Source organism: Prunus persica, chromosome G7 (assembly GCF_000346465.2).
Source record: "Prunus persica cultivar Lovell chromosome G7, Prunus_persica_NCBIv2, whole genome shotgun sequence".
Classification (NCBI taxonomy): domain Eukaryota; kingdom Viridiplantae; phylum Streptophyta; class Magnoliopsida; order Rosales; family Rosaceae; genus Prunus; species Prunus persica.
This window is the reverse complement of record NC_034015.1, coordinates 14,461,635-14,483,530: the sequence shown is the minus strand read 5'-3', so window position 1 is coordinate 14,483,530 and position 21,896 is coordinate 14,461,635. Positions and strand designations below refer to the sequence as shown.

General features: G+C 36.1%; 3 protein-coding genes across 3 annotated transcripts; all 3 read left to right on the top strand.

Moving 5' to 3' along the window:
- On the top strand, positions 329–3,658 carry LOC18769195 (pentatricopeptide repeat-containing protein At5g03800). Its single transcript, XM_007203066.2, has one exon. It carries the CDS (start codon positions 814–816, stop codon positions 3,529–3,531), a length of 2,718 nt encoding a protein of 905 aa, XP_007203128.1. The 5' UTR covers positions 329–813; the 3' UTR covers positions 3,532–3,658.
- On the top strand, positions 9,273–12,324 carry LOC18769058 (probable glycosyltransferase At5g03795). Its single transcript, XM_007202050.2, has 4 exons — positions 9,273–9,819; positions 10,588–10,799; positions 11,005–11,353; positions 11,464–12,324. Exons 1-4 carry the CDS (start codon positions 9,424–9,426, stop codon positions 12,130–12,132), a joined length of 1,626 nt encoding a protein of 541 aa, XP_007202112.2. The 5' UTR covers positions 9,273–9,423; the 3' UTR covers positions 12,133–12,324.
- LOC18769124 (late embryogenesis abundant protein ECP63) lies at positions 13,279–15,510 on the top strand. The gene is made up of 2 exons (XM_007201908.2): positions 13,279–14,772; positions 14,903–15,510. Exons 1-2 carry the CDS (start codon positions 13,699–13,701, stop codon positions 15,302–15,304), a joined length of 1,476 nt encoding a protein of 491 aa, XP_007201970.1. The 5' UTR covers positions 13,279–13,698; the 3' UTR covers positions 15,305–15,510.

Genomic DNA, 21,896 nt, shown 5'->3' with positions numbered 1-21,896 from the left:
TTACAACCCTTATTTTTCCATGGGGCACTGATTATTGGCGGACTCATGAATTTTTCAACGGAAGTGCAATATTTAAATGCTAAAAACTCAACAAAAAAGTTAGACAACTAAATATCCTTATAATTTAAACAATATTAATATCATTCATAATTAATTGAAAAAAATAACATTACAATTAACCTACAATTGTTGCCGACGATGTTTCATATTATGAAAATGCGCATTATATTTTCATTACTAATACAAGAAAAAATATTTTTCTCAATGTAAACAACCAAGCTATCACCCAACCATTGATTCCCTATTTTGTTAGGAAATGGTGTTTCATAATATTCATAACTGAAAAAGTTCTCTCAACCAAAGCAGTTGCAATGGGTAAAGCCAAAGAGAACTCTCTCAATCTCATTTAAATAAGGAATTATGGAGGCCCTATTTAAAGCCCACGAAATGGAAGGTTTCCCCTTTTTTTCTTTTTTCTTTTTTTAAGATCTGGTATAAAATGACGTCGTTTTATACCCGATCTAATTCCATTAAACTTAAACCATATTTTGTTTCTACTAATCCTCAACTCCAAGCTAGTAACATCTAGTTTAATTTTCATTTTTTTATTAAGGAATTTTTTTTTTTGGGACAAAAATGTGATATAATTTTATCAATAGAAAAAAATAAAAATAAAAAATAAACATACACAATCTAGTATGCCTAACCATCGAACTGCTGCAACACAGTGTACAAACCAGAAGTTACAACAGGTTTTTTTTATGATTTTGTTATGGTTCTGGTTGTTGTTGGCGCCCACCTTGGGTACAACAAATGAACACCATTATCCAACCCACCATCGCCGCCTTACCTCCTCTGCCTCCTCCTCCCTCTTCTTCTTTTCCTCAAAACCCCTTCTCTCTCTCCAACCCTAAACCCTCACTACGCCCTTCTCTTTCTCTCTCTCTCTCACCTCCTTCAAGTTCAAACCCCAAACTCAAACCCCAACTCCTCCTCAACTTCACCGCTTTACCTCCCTCCCAATCCCTCCCAACCCAAAAACCCCTTTTGCCTTTAACCCCTCCCAATGGCTCTGACCAAACCCACTTCTTGTTTCACCATCTCCTCAATTTGCTTCGCCTCTCGGCTCGTCACGGCGACCACGAGCTCGCCAGGGCCGTGCACGCCTCAATTCTCAAATTTGAAGAAGATAACCATCTGGGTAACGCTCTCATTTCAGCTTATCTCAAGTTGGGTCTTGTTCCTGACGCTTACAGGGTTTTTCAAAGCCTTTCCTGCCCAAATGTTGTGTCTTTCACCACTTTGGTTTCGGGTTTTTCCAAGGCGGGTCGAGAAGACGAAGCTGTGGAGCTTTTCTTTGGGATGAGGAATTCAGGTATTGACCCTAATGAGTTTAGCTTTGTTGCGGTTTTAACTGCTTGTATTCGGATTTTGGAGCTGGATTTGGGTTTGCAAGTTCATGCCTTGGCGGTCAAAATGGGATACTTAGATTGTGTTTTCGTTTCGAATGCGCTTATGAGTTTGTATGGTAAATGTTCTTGTTTGGATTATGTGCTTAAACTGTTTGATCATTTGCCCGAAAGAGACATTGCTTCTTGGAATACTGTTATGTCAAGTTTAGTGAAGGAATTTAGGTATGCTGAAGCATTTGAATTGTTCCGTGAACTGTGGCGAACTGAAGGGTTTGGAATCGACCGTTTCACCGTTTCAACCCTTTTGACTGCCTGTACTGGTAGCAGTGCTTTTAGAGCAGGCAAATTGGTTCATGCCTATGCAATCAAAATTGGTTTAGAGGCCAATTTGAGTGTTACCAATGCACTTATTAGGTTCTATGCTGCGTGTGGGAGTGTAAATGGTGTGAAGTCTTTGTTTGAGAGGATGCCTGTGAGGGACGTTATTACGTGGACGGAAATGATTACAGCCTACATGGAAGTAGGTTTGGTGGATTTGGCTATAGAGATGTTTGATAACATGCCAGAGAGGAATCCTGTTTCTTATAATGCTCTGTTGGCTGGTTTTTGTCGAAATGGTGAAGGCTTGAGGGCATTGGATTTATTTACAAAAATGTTGGAGGAGGGTATGGAGATGACGGACTTCACATTGACTAGCGTTGTTAATGCTTGTGGCTTGGTCATGGATTGTAAAACCAGTGAGCAAATTCATGGGTTCCTTATCAAGTTTGGTTTTGGGTCAAATGCTTGCATTGAAGCTGCACTGCTTGATATGTGCACAAGGTGTGGTCGGATGGCAGATGCCAAAAAGATGTTTCTTCGGTGGCCAGCTGAGCAGGACAGGTCTGTAATTTTGACATCAATTATAGGTGGGTATGCTCGAAATGGGCAACTGGATGAAGCAATTTCTCTGTTCAACCTTAATCAGTCAGAAGGAAGAATGGATATGGATGAAGTTTCATCAACTTCACTACTCGGTCTTTGTGGAACTATAGGATTTCATGAGCTGGGGAAACAAATCCACTGCCATGCTTTTAAGCGTGGTTTCCTAACTGATGTAGGAGTAGGAAATGCCACGATTAGCATGTACACTAAGTGTTGGAACATGGAAGATGGTGTCAAGTTGTTCAATATGATGCCCACTCATGACGTAGTTTCATGGAATGGTTTGCTTGCTGGTTATCTTCTCCATAGACAGGGTGATGAGGCCTTAGCTTTCTGGTCAAAGATGGAGAGGACTGGCATAAAACCTGACAAGATTACCTTTGTTTTGATCATTTCAGCATACAGACACACTAACTCCAACTTAGTTGATAATTGTCGTAGTTTGTTTCTCTCCTTGAAAACTGTTTATGGCATTGAACCCACCTCAGAGCACTTTGCTTCCTTCATTGCTGTTTTGGGGTACTGGGGTCTATTGGATGAAGCAGAGGAAATAATCTGTAAGATGCCTTTTGAGCCTGAGGTTTCTGTTTGGCGAGCTTTGCTTGATAGTTGTAGACTCCGTATGAATACAACAGTTGGCAAAAGGGTGGTGAAACGTATACTTGCCATGGAGCCCAAAGATCCATCTTCCTACATACTTGTATCGAATCTGTATTCAGCATCTGGGAGATGGCATTGCTCTGAAATGGTTAGGGATAAAATGAGAAAAAAGGGATTCCGGAAGCACCCAGGTCAAAGTTGGATCATTCATAACAAGAAGATACATCCATTCTATGCAAGAGATAAATCTCATCCCCAAGCAAAAGACATATATAGTGGACTAGAAATACTGATCTTAGAATGTCTAAAAGCTGGTTATGTGCCGGACACAAGCTTTGTTCTTCAGGAAGTAGAAGAGCACCAGAAGAAGGATTTCTTGTACTATCACAGCGCAAAACTAGCAGCGACCTACGGGCTTCTGACCAGCAAGCCAGGAAAACCAGTTCGGATCGTGAAGAACATCCTTCTATGTGGAGACTGCCATACATTCTTGAAATACATGTCTATTGTCACCAGAAGAACAATATATGTAAGGGATGCTTCAGGAGTACATTATTTTTCTAGTGGTCAGTGCTCATGCAAAGATTACTGGTGACTTATGGTTGCCTCATCTTTTTGGTAGCCAATTAAGAGGTTTTGTGAATTGTAACATGTTTGTATTTAGAAAGTGTAATTTTCCAGTAGAATTGAATTACAAGAGTTCGAGTAAGTGAACCTCCGAATAGTGTTGGCAGAAAATAGATAAAGCCCAATTGACAAACAAATCAAATCACTTTTTCATGGTCTAATTTCTAAACCAAACCATTCATTCTTCAGCAACTAGCCTGTTTAATAATCATTTCACTAAAAATCGATTTCATATTTCACTGTTCTTTTTTTATTTGCGCGCGGCGCCCTCCTTCGCTGATTTCTTTAATGAATCGGACCAGCTCATGATTTCCTGAAAAATCTTACTACAAAAGCAAAAAGAAACCTTAAAATTTGTGCTTAGAAAATGAATTAACCTCATAAACGAAAAAGAAACTAATCCAGAAAAACTAATTAAGAAAACCTGACGACGTTGTTGAGGCTCATGAAAATTCCAGAAAAAAACGTAAGTCTCAATAGTATTGAGTTGAGACCACCTTCTTTCGCTTTGTGAATCAAATCCGGTCACATCTACATGCAAAAATAAATAAATAAATACTTATTAAGATAAAACTCATTCAGATTTATTTTTATTTTTTTTGTTTAAAAAAGAAAAGAAATGAACACATGCATCAAATGTACTTCGTGGATAATGGATTGAATCAGATGGTATTATTCTTCTCTCTTCCATCGTACGAAACCTCCATGGCTTTGGAGGACAAGCAAAAGATTGGAAGAAGAGCAAAAGTCAAAACAAGCAATCTCGTAAGTACAGCCGTGCGGCTATACTTACGAAATATGCTATTTATATAGTATAGCCACCCGGCTATACATTTAAAAACTTCTATTTTAGAGTAAAGACGCGCGGCTATACCTGTGAAATATGCTATTTATGCAGTACAGCCGCCCGGCTGTACGCAAAAAAATTATGTTTATAAAGGATAGCCGCGCGGCTATACGTTTAAAAAATTCTATTTATATAGCCGTTCGGCTATACTTATGAAATGTTCTATTTATAGAGTTCAAATATTTTTTTAAATAATAGTATAGTTGCGCGGCTATACTCTTTAAATATGTACTGGCATCCTTTTTTTTAATAATTTTTTTTCCTAATTCTCCTTTATGATAAGAGTAGTTTAGAGCATTATCTATTACTATTAGACCATTACCCGAGTCTCTATTGTACCATTTTAATTTTGTACTTTTTCAAAGTTATTACTTGTATAAAGAATTTAGCATTTTAGTGTTTAATACTCGGTAAAATACACGTTTTTCAAAAAGTAAACATACAATATACGTATGTACATATTTTTCATGTTTAATACACATATTTTGTTATAAAATTTTCAATAATACACAAAACATTCACGTATTATACACATAATTTTCACATATTATTGAATTAAAATATTATATAGTTACCGAACTTTTCAATTGTAACTTGCCAAAAAATTTCCGAATATGTATTTTATTTGTATTTTCCACGTTCAGTATTTAACTGACTACGAAAGAATTTGAGCGGCTAAGACTATTTCTTACTTGTTGTAAGATAAATGCAAGATGGTGATTTCGCAATCTCTTTGCCAGCCAAAAGAAAATTTTCAAACAAAACTTTATGGGTATGGTAGTAAGAGAGGTGGTAGTATTGTTCATGTAAACTGTTGTTTGAAAAGTAAAGCAATTACCAAGACCACTCTAACTTAGCATGCAATTATGTACCACAAATAATGTGTGCATTAACATAATTTAGTAGCACTCGAGAGAACGAGGTAAATCAAAGGCAAACATTCCCATGGAAAGAAAAAGGAGAAGGAAAATTAAACTCTCATATTGATTTCCTATGAAATATTTCTTTTGAATATCTACTTTGGATATGTTGAAACTAGTAAATTAATAACTATAAAGTATAAACTAATGGAAGTAGGCCACAAAATTTCAAAATTGCTAGGGCACCCGTATTTGCAAACTCTTAAACTAGAAAGCTTATGTTTTGCTTCCAGCGTAACCTCTCTATGTTAACTGTCTTTCCTGAGCATAAGGGTACTTAGGGGCAATGGCGAAGCCAAGATTTTATGTGTCTGGGGGCCTCTCACAAAATATAAATAATAAAAACTTTGAACTCACAAGACATCAAAATATCAAAAATCATATTTTCTATATTGTCTATTCATTACAGTCATAATTGTCCTCAATGAGTTTTCATATTTTGAAATCGTTGCATAACAACCTCGTCATCTATACTATTAAAAATGTCTTTCTCAATATATGCAACCAAACAATCATTCATCCACAAATCCCCCATTCGATTGCGTAATCGATTCTTCACAATATTCATAGCAGAAAATACTCGCTCTACACTTGTGGTCGCAACATGTAGGATTAGTGCTAGTGTCAGAAGCAAGTACACTAAAGGGTATATCTGATCTTTTTTTTGTCTCAACCATCTTTTGCGCAATATCAGTTATCCCTTTCAATTTTGTAAATTCATTGTTAGAGCTCATGTCCCAAATGTAATTCTCAAGTTGTTCTTCGAGTAATTTGGGGTCATGCTCAGAAAAATCACTTGGATAAAATTGGGCAAATGGCATCAACTTTGCTTTATCAAAAGCAGAGAATGAATTACTTGGACTCAAGCATGCCATACAAAGAAGTAATTCAGTATTCTTCTCATTGAACCGATCATTTAACTCTCAGAGCTGAATATCAATGACATCAATGAATAAATCAACACAATAATGATGTAAGTTTGTGATGGGCTGAGCTTTACATTTTGGTCTCCCTCCACTGGAAAAAATATCAATCATTTTAGTAATTTCAATATGATACTTGCCACAAAAGAAAGAAACTTGATCAAGTAAAGATTGGTTGGTCTGGTCGTGTTTCTGACCCAAGAAAAGATAAAAAGGCTTAGGTTTATTGATTTATACTAGAAGGCAATATATAATAATAATAATAATAATTCTAATCCTTTTAGAAATGGGTAGTGTATAATTTTAGGATATTTAGCTGGCCCACGTTAAAATCTACTGGACCACGCCATTATGACTTAACTTCTTTGGCTGAAATCTTCTTGGGCCCATATCTATATGGCTTTTAAATATGTAGCTAGACTCCTAATACTAGTACTATTTTTTTTTTAATAAAAGTTCAGTGGGGGTTAGTGACTGCACTAGTCCCTAAGTGCCTCCGCCACTACTTAGGAGCAAAGTTAAGATTTATCAGTCTAATGATTTTTCAAAATCATATCAATTTTGAGTAAAGATACCCTGTGTATGAGTCCTAAAACTCCCACATCCAGTGTTAACTGATAAGGGCAGATCAGGTTGAGCAATGGTGCTTTTCATGCTCTTAGTTCTTACTGCATAATTTATTTATTTATTATTTTTTTTGCAGCTCTACTCTTTAAAAAAAATCTAAATAAAAAAGGACCCGCCTAAACTCTAAACCCTATACCCTATGCGCTATTAGGCGGTCCTTATTTATTTATTTAAATAATACAGTTGCACGGTTCTACTGGGATTCTTTATATATATATAGGGAGCTTCTATTGAGGGATTCCTTAAATATACTTATTTGAGGGACACCATTTTAGGACTCACTCCGTGTTGTATTTTACTAATCCAAACCATCTACTTTGTAGATACTCATTCAAAGATCATCTCTACAAAAAATCACTTGAATCCGATATCATTTGATCACTCAATTGAATTATTGAAATTATAGTACTTTTTTAAGCATCGTGTTCATTATTTGGTAGGACACAATTGGATATTAAGACGGTTTCCGATTTGTCTATTTTTTTCCAAGGATGGTCTATGAATGTAGACTTAAAAATAGATAGTTTGGATCGTTGAAAAAGTATTTGTAGGAGACCCTAAATGGTGTCCCTCAAATAAAATTATTTGAAGGATCCCTCAATAGAAGAAGACTAACTATATATATATATACACTTAAAATGTATATCCGTGCGACCATATTATTTATTAAAAAAATTAAGAAATGTGAAATTAATAAACCCTATACCATATATATTAATGAATTATATACATGTATGTATAGTTTATAGGTGAGTTGTTCCCTCACGTCTATTGCTAACCACGTTGATACTTTTCATAGTAGCAATTCTTCTTTATTATAAGCAGCCTTGGAAGACTTAACCAAAAGTTAACCAATCCAATTTCATTACTTCCTTTCAAAATTAACCTCTGCCCCTTTGAAAGTTTAGCTCAGTTTCCTACTTTCAAGTTGCATGCAGTTTTTTTTTCTTTTTTTAACAGAAACCACACGGGTACACGCAGCCCCGAAAATATTAGAATAAAACGGGAGGGAAACCCATACATTAAGCAAGTGACAAACAACAAAAAGAAAAGAAAAGAAAAGAAAAGAAACAAAGAGAGAGATTAGAAGGGGAAGAAAAGGGAAATAAAAGCCTAGACTTCTGACGTCGCCCGTTGCAGAAGTAAATGAGAGGTGTCGACTCACGAGGCCCAACAGCAACAGCTAAACAACATCGAAAAGACCTTATTGCCCTTCCCTTTGGAGTTGCTCTCTCTCTCTCTCTCTCTCTCTCTCTCTCTCTCTGCCATGGCCTTGAGCTTCTGCTCATTATCCATAACAAGCAACAACTAAACAACAGCAAATGCGGGCAGCTTTGGCCACCTTAATAACAAAATAATAATTAACAACAATACATAAGACCAAACAAATGTGTCATCTTCTTCTTCTTCTTCACTGATGTACAAATTTTCTTACGTGATTTTCGTGCGGTTAGGCTTTGGCCTTTTGAGAATTAGATGCTACGATTTGCTACACGACGAATTAGATGCAGTAAGATTAAAGGGCAAATTTTAACTTGAGTCCCTTATTGTTGGCTTTTTCTTTTTATTTTAGTTTGCTTGAGAATGAGAAGCATCAAATATTCCTATTTAAAAAGAGGAAATTAATAAAAGAAAGAAGCAGCATAAGATAAGAGTGTACTTGCCACAGTCCAAGAAAACATAAATACGTTTATTCTTTTGTACAATCGAAAATTATCTGAAATTTGCTGTATTTAAAATAAAAAGTGTGTTGTGTTGTGTGTGGGTATAATGTGTGCATTTACTAATTACTAAAATGAATTATTTTGTTATGGTGGCAATTTGACATTTCGTAAAATAACATTTGAAATTAAGTATTATGATATGTCAATTTTAATCGTCACTCTATGGTGTTATTAGTGAGGGCATTAGGGCTATAAGTTACGTTGATGCTTGTATAATTAACAAAGTTTCCCTCATACTGTGGATGTTCCTCAGTTGGAGATATTTCTTTTGTTCATTAATAGTAGATATTCTTCCTTTTTAAGCTCTTCGTCATTATATTTATTCTTGAGCTGGATAATTACACGGGTTCACTTCATCAACATTATTATTATTATTATTATTATTATTATTATTATTATTATTATTATTATTATTATTATTATTACTTGCTTCATAAATACTCACCTTGGGAGTCTTACATCATGTGCCCTCGTGCGTGGGTGCAGCAAACGGCGAGTGTAATGGCGAGATGAGAAAGGTGGGAATTAAATAAAACTTATCGGTGGGAGGTAGTAGAAAATTAGATGGAAAAATTCGAAAAGGTCAAAATGGGAAACACAAAAGTTGCATGAGGAACTCGGAAATAGAGGGCAGCATAAGAGGACGCTTGGCGTGAAGACGCAACCATTTATTACCAAATGTTGTCTTCTCCCTACCAGAAAATAAAAACCCCAAAACTCTCCCACTTTCTCAGCAAACAAACAAGGCAGCTTCTGAATCAGAAGCTATTCCTAAACTAGTTTAAGAATCTCTCCTTTAGCTAGCTACCTCAAAACTTGATGGCCAATAGCAGCAAAAGATGGGGCAATCAATATGCATGTTCTTCTTCAGCTTCATCAATGGCCATCTTCTTGTTTGTAGTTCCATTGGTTGTGGTTTTTGGGTTGGTTTCTTTGTTGGGTCCAAAAACCTCCAACTGGGTTTTCATATCTAATTCTTACCCTTGGCTATGGAGCTCACAGAGCACCAGCCCCTCTCTGAACTTGACCGGTGCTTCAAATTCTTCTTCAGAGTTTCCTCCCCTAAACGATGACGTTTTGGGGTTGAGATCGTCGGTTGTTGTGGTGGATATGCACAGCATAGAAGAAGCTCACTCGGATGACTCTCTTGAAAATCGATCTTCTTCTCCTCCACTCTCCATTGAAGCAGCTGTTCCACCAACACTTGCACAACCCGTAAGAGAGCTCCACTTTCTACACATGCATTTACAATTTCTTTTCCTATTTTCTATGGGCTTCATTTTTGAGTTGATTGCTTGCTTGTTCTTGCCATATTCTTGTTGATGCTTTTGCTTTTTTCATTGAAAATAATTCAAGAATTAATTTATTTTTCTTTATGGGGTAAGAAAAATACATTAAATCAAAACAAAGAATTCGGCTTGGCCCATACTTTTAGAATTTTCTGTAATTTTTGGCTGGCTGCTCTTTGACCTACAAGTCTAAGGAAAAAATCTTTTGCAGGAAGAAAGAAAAAATATGCATTTCCAAATTGACTGCATAATTAAATTAATTTTTCTTAAACTTTTTATTAGGATCGAGGAAATACATACATATATATATATATATGTTGATGCATTTTGACATGTTTTAGGTTTCCGTAGAAGTTGCTTGCTGTCACAGTTCAATGTCCCTTTCCCTATTACCTCTCGTTTTGGTGAATGATTTAATTGAGAAATAATAAATGAATTTAATTGCTTAGACCCTTTACGACACTCTTTGTGCTTTTGTATATCTACTCATTACGTGTTTAGTTTCTACTAATTAAGTACTGCCCCACGTAAATGTTCCAAACTTATTAATGGGGTCACATTCTTTTGTCTTCCAGCGGTTGCTCTTTGTCTGAGCAATAATTTGATTCTTGTATAGATTTTTTATATGAGAGCAGATTAGATATTAAATAATTGATTAAGAGATGGTAAATCTAACAATTAATCAGTTCAACAGAATGGTACAAGGCAAGACGACTACGCGAATGAGACGCATGTTTCTATAATGAAGGCTGAAGGACAACGAAAAAATACTAATTTAGGGTGGCTGGAGGCCCGCCTTAGAAGAGCTCGAGCTGCCATAAGAGAAGCTAAATTTGGAAATCAAACACAAGATGTGGACTACATTCCAAATGGTCCCATGTATTGGAATGCCAATGCCTTTCAAAGGTACCTACTCCGTATTTGAGTCTTAATTATCAAATAATTTTGTGGGTTACTATTGAGAAGGCCAATTGGGTGTTTCAATCTTTCATTGTTACAAACATGTATTTTGCAACTTTAAAGATGTGACACAAATTGTATACCAAGGGATGGCTAATTGCTCTTATTTCGAACATGTTATCTCATTGATAGTGCCCCTTTGAAATTACAGGAGCTACTTGGAGATGGAGAAACGGTTCAAGGTTTTTGTTTATGGAGAAGGGGAACCCCCCTTGTTTCATAACGGCCCTTGCAAGAGCATATATTCAATGGAGGGGAATTTTATCCATGAAATTGAGGTGAATAAGCAATTTCGGACCCGCGACCCTGAGAAAGCACATGTTTATTTTCTTCCTTTCAGCGTGACAATGTTGGTCCGCTTTGTGTATGTGCGTGACTCACATGATTTTGGTCCCATTAGACAAACAGTAAGAGACTATGTCAATATTGTCTCTGGAAAATATCCCTATTGGAACCGAAGCCTTGGAGCTGATCACTTTATGCTTGCTTGCCATGATTGGGTATGTTACTCTTACTACCTAATATTAATTACCGTCAAATTGTAATGTAGCACAAATACTAGCTAAACCAATATAACATTCTGATTTAAATTACTTGGATTATGTTTTAGGGGCCAGAAACTTCAAACTCAGATCCTCATCTTCGAAAAAACTCCATTCGTGTTTTATGCAATGCAAATACCTCAGAAGGGTTCAACCCCTCTAAGGATGTATCCTTTCCAGAAATCAATCTTCAAACTGGTGACACACATGGGTTTCTTGGCGGGCCTTCTCCAAGGCTACGCTCAATCCTAGCTTTCTTTGCCGGAGGGGTTCACGGCCCTATTAGGCCGGTGCTGCTAGAGCATTGGGAGAACAAGGACGAGGATTTACGGGTGCATCAGTACCTTCCAAAGGGTATTTCTTACTATGACATGATGAGACATAGCAAGTTCTGCCTCTGCCCAAGTGGATATGAAGTTGCAAGCCCAAGGGTAGTGGAGGCAATTTACACTGGGTGTGTTCCTGTGCTGATTTCAGACCATTATGTGCCACCATTCAGTGATGTTTTGAACTGGAAGTCTTTCTCTGTGGAGGTTAAAGTGAGTGAAATTCCCAATTTGAAGAACATACTAATGAGCATTTCTACAAAGCAGTACATAAGAATGCAGAGGAGAGTGGTACAAGTAAGGAGGCATTTCGAGGTCAATTCTCCTCCCAAGCGATTTGATGTGTTCCATATGATCCTCCATTCTATATGGCTCAGAAGATTGAATGTCAGAGTGCATGATGATCAATAAGACCTTTTAAGTAATTGGTTGAGGTTTGTGATGTATGCCTGTCTATAAGGGATGAAATTCTTTTCTTGTTCTGGGATTTTCAATTTGTAACAAGTGAGAAATAAATTACATTCGGTAGGTTTTCCTTTTCTGTGTGTGTTTTGATTTTATAAAGTCCCTATAAAAGTACCATTACCAATTCTTTTTGGACAACCCATTTTTCATAAGAAAAAGAAGAAATAGCTGTTGGCTTCCGTGAATTTGTGGTGTTACTTTCTTGGACTTCCATTAATAATGAGACTTTGACACAATGTGCTGGAGTGATTTTATTAGGAGATGTGCTATCTCTAGAATTACATGCACCAAGTATAAATCTCAACTTTGATTTAGGACCCAACATAATTCTAACTAATTCAATTCAAACATAATTCTAACTAATTCAATTCTAAAAGATGACAGTCACAATGATTGTATTGCTTTCATATAATTGGATTAATAAGAAACTAATATGTTATCTAATCTCCATTATTTACTTCCATCTCTGCCTCCTAATAATATGTTATCTAATCTCTATTATTTACTTCCATCTCTGCCTTCTTTGGCTCTATTTTGGATATATCTTTATTTATACGACAATCGTACTCAAAAACTACAAACGTATACACTTCTTCATTATTACTTCCATATTTTAATTTTCTCCAGTATCTCAATATATAAATATAGACATGTGCACCCATTTTCATTTTGAAACTTGTAGACAATTTTATAACATGGATAAACAAACATTTTGCATAAACAGTTTCTATATGACATTTTATAGCGTCACAATTGCATGTTAAAAGGAATTCATCATGCATGATGCACTAGAGTCACATATCCGGGTTGGGTATAAATTTATTAAAAGTAGACAAATAATAGGTGATTAAGTTGAACTAATAGAGCAATTGATCAAAAAAGAAAGAATAAAAAACGTAGAATTAATAGAGCTTGTTGGATTGGGCTTTATTGGGCAATCTAATTAGACTGGGTTTTATCTACATTCCAAGCCGACCGACGCCGTATTAATTTGTCCTGATTTATAGACCAAATGGAAGTTCAATTAGAACTCTACATTCTTCTTAGCCAAAACTTATCCACCCGAGCAAAGAACAACTCAATACAAAATGTGCTAAAAACAACTTATCCACCCGAGGAAATCGATCAAAGAACCCAAAGCAAGCCCAATTCGCCACCTGGCAGAACCCGTGGAACGCAACCATATCAAAAGAGAAAAGACCAAGGACCTAGCCCTTCCTAAACCCACCGACATGAGCCCCGAAAGTTCTCAGGTCCCACACTGCCATTCATCCCTTTGCATGCAAGTCGACGTGTTGAAGTCTCGTCCCACAATACCACGTAGCAATTTACACCGCGCTCGGGCTCCACGTGTCACCTTCTCAAAACTCCACCAATTATATATACTACTAGGCCACCTCTCACCTTCTCATGTACCAAAAGGAAAAAATAAAATAAAATCGAAGACTCGAAAGCAAACATACAGTGATAAAGTTCTGTGTGAAATTTTTGAGTGCAATTTGGAGTGTTTCAATGGCGTCGAGGCAAGCCAAGGAGAAGAGAGCCGAGGCCGCAGCAAGGCTCGCAGCGGATGAGTTGAGAGACGTGAACAAAGGCCAAGTCTATGAAGAAAAAACAAAGATTGAGACTACTTATACGCCTAACGATGAGCTGGGGAGGCCAGCAGAGCAAGTGCATGAAGAGAAGCCTGGGGTGATCGGGTCGGTGCTGAAGACGGTGACCGGGAAGCTAGAGCAAGCGAAGGATGCTGTGGTGGGGAAAAGCCACGATGAAAGTCATGTTGAAGAGAAGGCCAAAGAGACCACGGGCGCCGCGGGGGAGAAGATAAATGAGTACACGGGTACCGCGGCTGAGAAGGCGAAACAGTCAAAGGACACGGCAGCTCAAAAAGCCAAGGACGCAAAGGACACGGCAGCTCAAAAAGCCAAGGACGCAAAGGACACAACAATGGGGAAAACAAGTGAGTATACTGGTTATGCAGCACAGAAGGCCAAGGAGACTAAGGACGCAGCAGCTCAAGAGGCCAAGGAGGCAAAGGACACGACAATGGGGAAAACAAGCGATTATACAGGTTATGCTGCTGACAAGACAAAAGAGACCAAGGATTATGCTGCTGAAAAGGCTAAGGAGGCCGCCGAGAAGGCGAAGGAGACGGAAGACTCGGCAATGGGGAAAGCTGGTGAGTATACAAACTATGCCACTGAGAAAGCAAAGGAGGCAAAAGACGCAACAATGCAGAAAGCAAAGGATGCTAAAGACACGACTGTTGGGAAAGCAAGCGAGTATACAAATTATGCTGCGGAGAAGGCCAAGGAGGCCAAAGACACAACAGCCGAGAAGGCCAATGAGACCAAGGACTACACAGATGAGAAAGCAAAAGAAGGGAAGGACACGACTGTGAGTAAGTTGGGCGAGCTGAAGGACACGGCTGCCGGCGCTGCTCGAAAAGCCATGGACTACTTGTCTGGTAAGAAAGAGGAGACCAAGCAGAAGGCTGCGGAGACTGCAGAGCAAACAAAAGATAAGGCTGCCGACACTACTGAGAAAACAAAAGAGAAAACTTACGAGACTGCAGAGAAAACCAAGGTAATAAAGAATAATCGTTCATTCTCGTATTCATATATATTTGAAAAATGTGTTGCACAAATGTGTTATATTTTCTTTCATTTCCATATTAACAAAGTCTGATTGGTCGAGTTTTGTTAAATATATGCAGGAGAAGTTGAGCGAGACTGAGGAGGAAGCAAGGAGAAAGATGGAGGAATTGAAGGTGGAAGGGAAAGAGTACAAGGACGAAGCTGGTGGTAGATCCCGTGAGGCACGTGACATTGAGGCTGAGAAAGGGAAGGCAGCCAAGGGAAATATATTGAGCTCATTTGGCGGAGTGACCGGTGCCATTAAAAGCAAGTTAACTCAGCCAACCGATGTTGTGGAGAGGGAGGAGGTTGATGTGGCGGAGACCAGGCCAGGTGAGGTGGCGGGTAAGCTCTATTCGTCTGACCAGATGCATGGTCAAAATTTCAACGACGTGGGTCGTTTGGATGGAGGAAAAGCGCGCGTGGAGGTGCACATTGATGACGACGGAAAAGTGAGGGTGGAGAGCCCGGGTAAAATGTGATCGCGTCCACGATGTGTAGTGTGAAGCTGACCTTGTAATGGTGGTGTCGTGCTTTTGTTTTTTTGTGTCGTATTTTGGGTATTTTTTGTTTTTGTTTTTGTTTTTAAGCTACTTAAGCTCTGCCTTCTGATGTATAACATCTTACATGACCCTTGACTCATCACTCGTGTGTTGTGAAAGGAAATAGTATTTTGCGTTCTTTAGTTCATTTGGGCCACAAGTGAGTTTAAGCCCAACTTAACCCAAGTATCTATGGGTCGATCGGAATATCCGATGATGATATGCTAACCTTGACCCGACAACCCTAACTTTTGTTAGGACTTTTTTTTATTGAAAGGAGCGATATTATACTAAATTAAATTCAAACACACAACAAATACACAACACGGATACGGATGTTAGAATTCAAACTAAATTAAATTCATATATACAACACAGATTCGGATGTTAAAACTCAAATTCAAGATCTTGTCGGAAGCAAGAACTCGGGATTTTGTTGGGGAGTATTTAGTTCAAATCATTAGTTTAGGATCAGATATGAATATTGATATTCAAACTCAGGACCTTGTCGAGAGTAAGAATTCGGGACTTTATCGGGAAGTATTTAGTTTAAATCACTAGCTTAGGATGTTGTTGGGGGAGCAATTAGTTCAAATTACTATATCAGTGGGGAGTATTTAGTTCAAATCATTAGTTTAGGATCAGATATGAATACTGGGATTCAAACTCAGGACCTTGTCGAGAGTAAGAATTCGGGATTTTATCGGGAAGTATTTAGTTTAAATCACTAGCTTAGGATGTTGTTGGGGGAGCAATTAATTCAAATTACTATATCAGTGGATTCTTTTGTGAGAGCAAATAAATTCGACGTCTGGATTCTTTTGTGAGAGCAAATAAATTCGACGTCGGGCGTCGTGTGAAAACGAAGACAAATTTTTTCACACAAATCCTAAAATGTATTATTTAAAATTTAAAATATTTAATTTTTTACAAGACAAATCCTAAAATGTATTATTTAAATTTGATAGAGAAGTTATTTAAATTTACATTTTTTAATTTAATAATATATATATATATAAAGTAAAAGACAGAGAATGATGAAATATTTAAAATATTAAAAAATATCATTTGTTAATTCAAATATTAAGAATTAAAATTATTAATTAAATAAAGATAATATGGTAAATTTACACATTTCTTATTTTTAAAAATTAAAATTGAAAGAAAAATCAGATAATGAATCTTATTTTTATGGAACACAACTACCCATTATTTTTTCTAATTCTAAAATATTTTTTATTTTTTATTTTTTAAGTTTTACGCGGGCACGGAAGCGTGTGCGAAGAGGCTAGTATATTTAATATAGGTTATCAATTTAAGTTGAGGGAATAAATTTCATATATTTTCTTAACTATTTATTTTCTTCCATAATTTCCCTCAACTCCATTAATCAGGAAAGGAATAACTCTCTTCCCTCTATAAATGGAAAAAAAAGAAGTTACAAGGAAAGAACGTTTGAAAGAAAATATTCATCCGCGAATATTCTCCTAGAATGAAATTTTCACAAACATCCATATGGATATCCCCAAAATCAAATATATAATATATTGCAAGAAAAGGATGGCTTGGACGCTAGAAATTAATTAGCGTATATTGAAATTGGAAGAAAGGGATGGCTTTAGACACTCATTAGTTGCTTCAGTATAACATTGGTGGTTGGTGGCGTGATTTAAAATTGTAGGAGTTATAGATGTTTTGATCTGTATTTTAATCAAAAGATGTGAGTTGAAACACGTTTAGTTATTTAATTATGAATATAAATATGGTATATTTGTCGTATTGCATGCCTAGAAAAATAGAAAAGTACTGTGTCGTTTTGTACTTTGTTAATCCGTGTAAGGGAATAGAAAAATAGACAAATCATAGAGATAGTGATAAGATGGAAGTTCACTATCTCTCATGTTGCGCCACTCTATCGCATCAAATCACATCATGTTAGGAATTTTCCTTAATTAAGAATCGTAATCATTGCTCTTATGTTACTTTGTGTTGGAAAATACCAAAAGGGCAAAAGCGATTTAAGAGATGAGTTGAAGTGGTCTTAGCCCTGTTTGATTCATTGAATGAATTTGAGGAGAAATCATTTCTTATGTCATTTCTCAAGAAATGAGAATGAAAAATTCCTTTTGTAAATGTATAAAGCATATTGCATGCGTTCAACAGGAAGATATAGATAACTATTGCGATGGTGATCAGATCAAGTTCAATATGTCATGTTGAATCACATCAATATATCATGTTGGGAAAATTTTCCTTTTTTTATTTACATCGACAAAGCACATGTGCTGAAAAAAGGCCAAGGGATTAGGTGATAAAAAATACAAGAGAGAGTCCCCACCTAGCACAAACGATGAAAATATTCATCACTTCTTGATTTGAGTGAGGACATTGCACAAACAAGCCGTAGAGTTGGAAGTGGTCACATGTGACCCAAATGAAGTCCAAAGCTGCCATAGTGAGGACATGTTAGAGTAATCAAACGAATGATGAGAAAAATATGCTCACTTGGTATAACATTTTTTAAGGTCGAGGATAAATCCTCGCCTCGTATTATGTATTCTCAATTAATTTCAAAATTAACTTGTACAATGGTTAAATCAAGACGGACAAAAAGAATCGATCGATTAATTTTACAGTTCAAAACTTGTTAGTGTCACATTATTTTACAAATATCTTGGAATATTTTTAGATGGATATCCAAAACCATATCACCGGGGATCCATCAGTTTCAAGGTGTTCATAATTATGAAAAGAGTGGAAAGTTCTATAATGGTACTCTACATTTGCACCAATCTTTGAGTTTGTCGACCCTTCTCTCTCTTTCTCTCTCAGAATCTCACGCAGCAAGAGAACATAAGACGGAAAAAAGACAAAACTTCACTACCCGTCAATCAATTTCTCAACAATAATAAATTTCTATGGACAAATGTCCCGACATGCTCGTTCGAATATATCCTATGCATATATTGCAATATCTTTTCGAATATTCTTGTCTGTTTCAAACTTCCTTTTTATTCTATTTCTTAAATATTTCATGTTTTTAAATACTAAAAATGAAATGCAAGTGCAAGTACTGTTATGTCATGCTTGATAAATTTCCTGAGCACCAAAAATTTCTTGTGATTCAAATGGGGCAGGGAAGGCCAAGGAGATTAAACACAACGTTTGAGGCAGTGAGATCATGTTCAATCCATCAAGTAGAGAAATCTGTCACATTAATACATCATTTTGATACATAAAACATCGACAGTCAGAGTCAACATGTACGTGTGTATACGATTGATTTTAATATTTTTATAAAACTAATCCAAATGCCTTGAACTCGTTGCTAGAATAATGTCCAAAATGTATGGTCGTAATTGACAAATATGCGTAGTATTTGTGTTGGAAAAGGCCAAAATGGCACACTATACTACAAATTTGAGGGCTATAGATAATGGAGTGTTCTCCACCTAAAAGGAATCTAGGTGTTGATTAATACTGAGAATTAAAGTTGTACCAAAAAGACCTGAAATTGGCGCATGTGACCGAAAGTGAAGTTCAAAGCTAACATAATGACGATTTAAGAGTAAACAAAGCAATAATAATACACAAGTTTATGTCCCCTCTTCGTGTCACTTTGTGCTACCTACAAGACAAGAATGTATATTAATGGATCCAAACTTTATCATCGCAATTTAGAACACTTATATAGATATTTATCTACAACCCTATCATCGCACATATTATATACATTTCAAGGTGAAGATATATATATATATATATACTATATATCATGCATTCTAATCCACGACTATATCTCACCTTATTATTTTTGGATAATGTATCTCTTTTATGTAGATAACATTTTGACACATGTATAAAAATAATTTATCAGAAAAAGAAGACAATTATTAATCCCTAAAATAACTTTTTTTTTATTTTTTACAAGCGATATTTTACTGTAAACTAATCTAAACTATAGGGAGAGGGATTTTAACTTGGGTACAGATCTAGTAGGGAGCACCTCCACTCTGACGAACTTCGCTAAACCCATGTCTATGGGATTGAAACTGTTTTAATGATTGAATGGTTGAATTGAAACCCTCATTGAAGAGAAACACTTTCATGCAACTGAGATATCACTTTTTGCTATTCCCGGCCAATAATGCAATGACAATTGGAATAACTTTTCAACGTATCAAACAATTATTAGCTGGGGATAGCAAAACAATGCTATTTGCAAATAAGTTTTTCTGCTCTTCAACCCCCTCACCAAAAAGATCCAATCTTCTGCTCTGATTTTATCTGTCATAATCTACTTTACTTTTGTTCTCTGTATGCCACCTTATTAAAATTTAATCTAAGGGATATAAATTGGACACATCTAACTGTAAAATAAAAACTCAATTTACTCTTAATTAAAAATAATTATAAAAAAACCCTAACTTGACTAACACCTAAACTTAACGTTCTAGAAGTTTTTTTTTCCTTCTTCCTCCTCTGCATGTCTACCCCCACCCCCAAAATCTTTTCGTTCATCTCTGTTCTTCTACAGAAAGTGAAATCGGTGGAAGTTAAACACATATACATATTATTGAAAGGAAAAAAAATAGCTTGGGCTGTCTTGCAACTTAGAAACAACAGAAGCAAACTAATACCTTTTTAACTTTAACTTGCATCACTCGCATCAATTCATTCCAAATTACACAACTGGCAAATGCTAAATAATTTAGCAAATCAGGTGATGTGGGATATGATGACTGTACCCAACGCAATTAACTTCTCTCAATGCTCCATTTCGTTCCTGAGAAATCACAACCCCCAAACCAGATGAGATTCAAAATCCAAATTTTAGTTTCTTTTTCGGAATTTCTCAACAACCAAACGTGGAATTTGAATGAGGAACAAAATGCGATAACAAAACTTCGGAAACAAAAAGTGGAATTGTCTCTCTTCATCATTGTGGGCATAAATTCCCTGTTTTTTTCTTTGAAAACGTAGAGTTTACTTCTATATTTTCTAACTTATCTTCATTCTCACTCCAGGTTTTCTATTATTTGGGCAAATTTAATGATTTAATTTCCTATGCCTTTGGAGCTAGTTTCTTATTCGATGTGTCATAGGATTCTTGTTATGTTCATACTCTTCTTGGTAAGAATGTTTTTGTGTTCTAAGATTGGAGAAAGAAAAGATTGATGAGTGATGCAGACGTGCAGAGGAGGAAGAAGGAAAAAAAAAAACTTCCAGAGACGTTACGTTTAGGTGTTAGTCAAGTTAAGGTTTTTTTAATCATTTTTAATTAGGAGCAAATTAAAATTTTATTTTACAGTCGATGTGTCCAATTTATATCCCTTAGATTAAATTTTAATGAGGTGGCATACGGAGAACAAAAGTAAACCAGATCATAACAGAGAAAATCAAAACAGAGAATCCGAGTCCTCACCAAAAACACCCCTCATTATAAAAGCTCCCAAAACAATTTGACGAAACTCATCAATCAACATATTTTTCTCTCAAAACCTTTCCACTACCACCTTATCATCATCAATGTGGTCTACTTTAATTTTCACCTTATCTCTGACTATAAGGTAGACTTTGAGTTTGTTGCATTCAATTTGTTTTCTTCTTCGTGATTATACTCATGTTAATAAGAATATGATCGCTTAGCCGCCATAGATTTTGATGAAATTAAAGGAGGTTCTAAGTTTATAAGAAAAATGGTTCACGTTTTGTTCTGCGAACTAAGACTAACAAGACCACCGAATACACGTTACATAATAAGCTGGGTTGTCTTCTATATTGATCTTTGTATAAACTTTAATAAAAATACTACAAAGCTTCGCTTTCTTTCATTTTTTATTCTACACGGCATTTGATATGCATATTACATTATTAAATTAAAATTATATTCATATCGTGGAATTTAATATGATAAGGTGATGACATGAATGTACGTTGGGAAAAAAGTTCAGAAGTTAGCTAGGTCAATTGAGGGCGATCGATCGAATGTCTCCAGAATCCCGGGGCTTCTAACTCCTGTCTATTTTTGGTTTGGGCTTTCTTCTCCCTTTTGGGGATGAGATACACATCTCTTACACGTATATGGATGATCAATAATTCTTACCAGCAAGAGTCACCACTTTGAGCCATCTGCTACCACGAATCTGAGAAAATGACAAAAAATAATAATTCTTTTTTCTTAATTAATTGTTTCAAGTAGATATATGTGAACCCAACTTGTTAAAGTATATGGTGGAGACTCCATCATTATAAATGACTTGTTACAAGTATTTTAAGGAAAACACCAAGACATTGGAAATGCAATAACTTTAGTCAAAGTTTGCAAGGACTAACTACGACATATGAAAGAGAATGCATTTGAAGCTTTGTTTGATTAAGTATCTTTCTTTTGTGTCAAACATGATATCTTGGTTCCAAACATGAATGATACATATGTAGCTCAATAGAGATCACATCGAAGAGTTCCTAGAATAACACACCTCCATCATTATTGTGTGGACATCTTTATTCAAATCATTGAGTGAGAACT

Excerpts from the sequence above, each read along its gene's own strand:
- LOC18769058 (XM_007202050.2), top strand. The coding sequence starts at position 9,424 with ATGGCCAATAGCAGCAAAAGATGGGGCAATCAATATGCATGTTCTTCT. Across the intron at positions 9,820-10,587 it reads CACCAACACTTGCACAACCC|AATGGTACAAGGCAAGACGA; the intron begins GTAAGAGAGCTC and ends TCAGTTCAACAG. Across the intron at positions 10,800-11,004 it reads AATGCCAATGCCTTTCAAAG|GAGCTACTTGGAGATGGAGA; the intron begins GTACCTACTCCG and ends TTGAAATTACAG.
- LOC18769195 (XM_007203066.2), top strand. The coding sequence starts at position 814 with ATGAACACCATTATCCAACCCACCATCGCCGCCTTACCTCCTCTGCCT.
- LOC18769124 (XM_007201908.2), top strand. The coding sequence starts at position 13,699 with ATGGCGTCGAGGCAAGCCAAGGAGAAGAGAGCCGAGGCCGCAGCAAGG. Across the intron at positions 14,773-14,902 it reads AGACTGCAGAGAAAACCAAG|GAGAAGTTGAGCGAGACTGA; the intron begins GTAATAAAGAAT and ends AAATATATGCAG.